Source organism: Triticum dicoccoides, chromosome 2A (assembly GCF_002162155.2).
Source record: "Triticum dicoccoides isolate Atlit2015 ecotype Zavitan chromosome 2A, WEW_v2.0, whole genome shotgun sequence".
NCBI classification, from domain to species: Eukaryota; Viridiplantae; Streptophyta; class Magnoliopsida; order Poales; family Poaceae; genus Triticum; species Triticum dicoccoides.
The window spans coordinates 78932580-78935417 of record NC_041382.1 but is presented as its reverse complement, the minus strand read 5'-3'; the positions used below and the strand labels follow the sequence as shown (position 1 = coordinate 78935417).

At 47.7% G+C, this 2838-nt stretch overlaps 1 protein-coding gene across 1 annotated transcript in view; it reads left to right on the top strand.

The window, feature by feature from the left end:
- The first annotated feature begins 6 nt into the window (after positions 1–6).
- The window catches only part of LOC119353405 (sodium/hydrogen exchanger 2-like), a 4583-nt gene continuing 1751 nt past the window's right edge, over positions 7–2838 (top strand). The window contains exons 1-10 of the mRNA XM_037620033.1: positions 7–499; positions 610–728; positions 1344–1441; positions 1577–1636; positions 1731–1777; positions 1910–2104; positions 2201–2247; positions 2332–2398; positions 2490–2590; positions 2685–2786. Of these exons, the coding sequence (XP_037475930.1) occupies positions 320–499; positions 610–728; positions 1344–1441; positions 1577–1636; positions 1731–1777; positions 1910–2104; positions 2201–2247; positions 2332–2398; positions 2490–2590; positions 2685–2786 (1016 nt within the window). The 5' untranslated portion in view covers positions 7–319. The remainder of the gene's footprint in view (positions 500–609; positions 729–1343; positions 1442–1576; positions 1637–1730; positions 1778–1909; positions 2105–2200; positions 2248–2331; positions 2399–2489; positions 2591–2684; positions 2787–2838) is intronic.

The following is a 2838-nucleotide window of genomic DNA, read 5'->3' as shown; positions in this document are numbered from 1 at the left end:
GTCGCGGAATCCGCCGGCTCGCCCCCGCCCGCGGCTGCGCATCTTCTGCTTCTTCTTCTTCTTCCCCCGAGTTTCCCGTGCGCTATTCTTTTCTTCCCTCCCTCCCCACCCCCCGGACCTGGGGAAGAAGAAGCAGCGGCGGAGACGGGGCAGGAGGAGCCGGCGGGGGAAGACAAGGAGGAGCTTCGTTGTTCGTCTCCCCGCCGATTCGTTTCCGGATTAGCCGCCTCCCGCCGGAGCCAGCCATTGATTTGACCCAAAGCTCGCGTATTTCCCCGGAATCCCTCTCTGTGACGGAAGAGCAGCAGGCGGCGGCGGGATGGGGTACCAAGTGGTGGCGGCGCAGCTGGCGCGGCTGAGCGGCGCGCTGGGCACCTCGGACCACGCCTCCGTGGTCTCCATCACCCTCTTCGTCGCGCTGCTCTGCGCCTGCATCGTCCTCGGCCACCTGCTCGAGGAGAACCGCTGGCTCAACGAGTCCATCACCGCCCTCATCATCGTAAGCTCCCTCCCATTAACGATTCATCTTCCAATTTCTTTCTGCTCGGCCGGCCGCCGTCGCTAATGCTCGTCCCCCTTCCTCTTCATCCTGGACCGACGGACGAACAGGGGCTGTGCACCGGCGTGGTGATCCTGATGACCACCAAGGGGAAGAGCTCGCACGTGCTCGTCTTCAGCGAGGACCTCTTCTTCATCTACCTCCTGCCTCCCATCATCTTCAACGCCGGGTAAGCGTACCAAGGATTCATTCCTCTGAGCTCACTGAACTTTTCCGTCGAATCTCGATCGATTCTCGCGTGTGCTTCGATCTCGTTCCTTCCCGTTCCCGGCCCAGCCTAGCTGTCCACCGTATCAGAAATGGCCTGTGCATGTGGTGTGCGTTCTTTATTCAACGAATTTATGTTCTTTATTTAATTATACTCCTACCAAACATGGATGTTTCTACCGTCCCTCTCCCTGTCATATCTGGATCTGCCAGCAGCAGCTGCTGGAGCTGTATATTATTATTTTATCTTTTCTTAGGATCCAGCAGCTGCTGATTGGCAATATTGACTGTTGTTCCATCCTGGAACAATGATAAATAAACAATCTGCAGTTCTTACTGGTGTTATTTCCATAGGATTGTCTTTTTTACTGTGAGTAGGACCACCCATTTGTTCATGGCATTTAATACTTGCATGTACTACTGGGTGCCAGTAATCCTGTCCCATTAAGCAATTGACTGTATCTAGAAGAATCTGCCCCATCAATAATAGGCTGAATTTTGGTTCAGCATTTGGATCTCTTCTGAATGTTAGTACAAATTTGAATGTTCTCAGTTTCTCATAACTATTTCTCATCAGTTTCCAGGTGAAGAAGAAGCAGTTCTTCCGGAATTTCATGACAATCACACTATTTGGTGCCGTTGGGACGATGATGTCGTTTTTCACAATATCTCTTGGTATGCTACTTTCATCCTCCACAAAATCTGCTCGCTGTTTGCTTCGCGAGAATTTGTAGGCAGAGTAGATGAGTAGATGTCTGTTCTGCGGGGTTATCTCGGACTTCTCTGACGACGTCGATTACTACGTTTCAGCTGCCATTGCGATATTCAGCAGGATGAACATTGGGACACTGGATGTATCAGATTTTCTTGGTAAGCCGTCATTGCATTTCCACATAACCTGCACCCTGCAGCTGGGGCTATTAGCATGTGAACCTCATCTCTTTCTGATGTTTCCCATATGCAGCAATTGGAGCTATCTTTTCCGCCACAGATTCTGTCTGCACTCTACAGGTTTGTTGACAAAATTTCCTCACGATTCTCCTTTTTTTTTCACAGTAATTGCCATGATTATTATCTGAATTAGCAGCTCATGTAAAACCATGACTCAATCCACTGTTTACCCATATTTTTTCTGGAAAACAGGTTCTCAATCAGGACGAGACGCCCTTTTTGTACAGTCTGGTGTTCGGGGAAGGTGTTGTGAACGATGCCACATCGGTCGTGCTTTTCAACGCGCTCCAGAACTTCGATCCTAACCAGATCGACGCGATCGTCATTCTGAAGTTCTTGGGGAACTTCTGCTACTTATTCGTGTCAAGCACCTTCCTTGGAGTGTTTGTAAGTTTATTATTCTGGAGTCTCACCTTTGCACTCCTTTGCTTAGCTAAATGATCGTCGGCCACATGGATTTAACATTTCTTCCACAATTGGCAGACTGGATTGCTTAGTGCATACGTCATCAAGAAGTTATACATAGGAAGGTTTGTTCAACCCTTGAGTTCTTTCTTATTAAGCATCGATTTCGTGCGCGATACTGACTTGGTGCGTTGCTCAACTTATTTCAGGCATTCTACTGACCGTGAGGTTGCACTTGTGATGCTCATGGCCTACCTCTCATATATGCTAGCTGAGGTGTGCTTCTGGTTGGATACAACATAGAAACTTACACTACCAGCAGTAGTCTGAATCTAAGAACTCACCCCCGTTTATCTGATCTTTGCAGCTGCTAGATTTGAGTGGTATCCTCACTGTATTCTTCTGTGGTATTGTGATGTCACATTACACTTGGCACAACGTGACAGAGAGCTCAAGAGTTACAACAAAGTAATCATAGTTCTTAGTCTGTTATTTCAATATAAGTAATCTTCTGTTCAGTCAAAAACTGCCGGCTAATTTTTTTGCCTTTTCTTCTCTTTAGGCATGCATTTGCAACCTTGTCCTTCATCGCTGAGACTTTTCTCTTCCTTTATGTTGGGATGGATGCACTGGATATTGAGAAGTGGAAATTTGCTAGTGACAGGTCAGAGATTTGTACTTGTCACCTATAAACTGCATTGCCTAATTTTCATTTA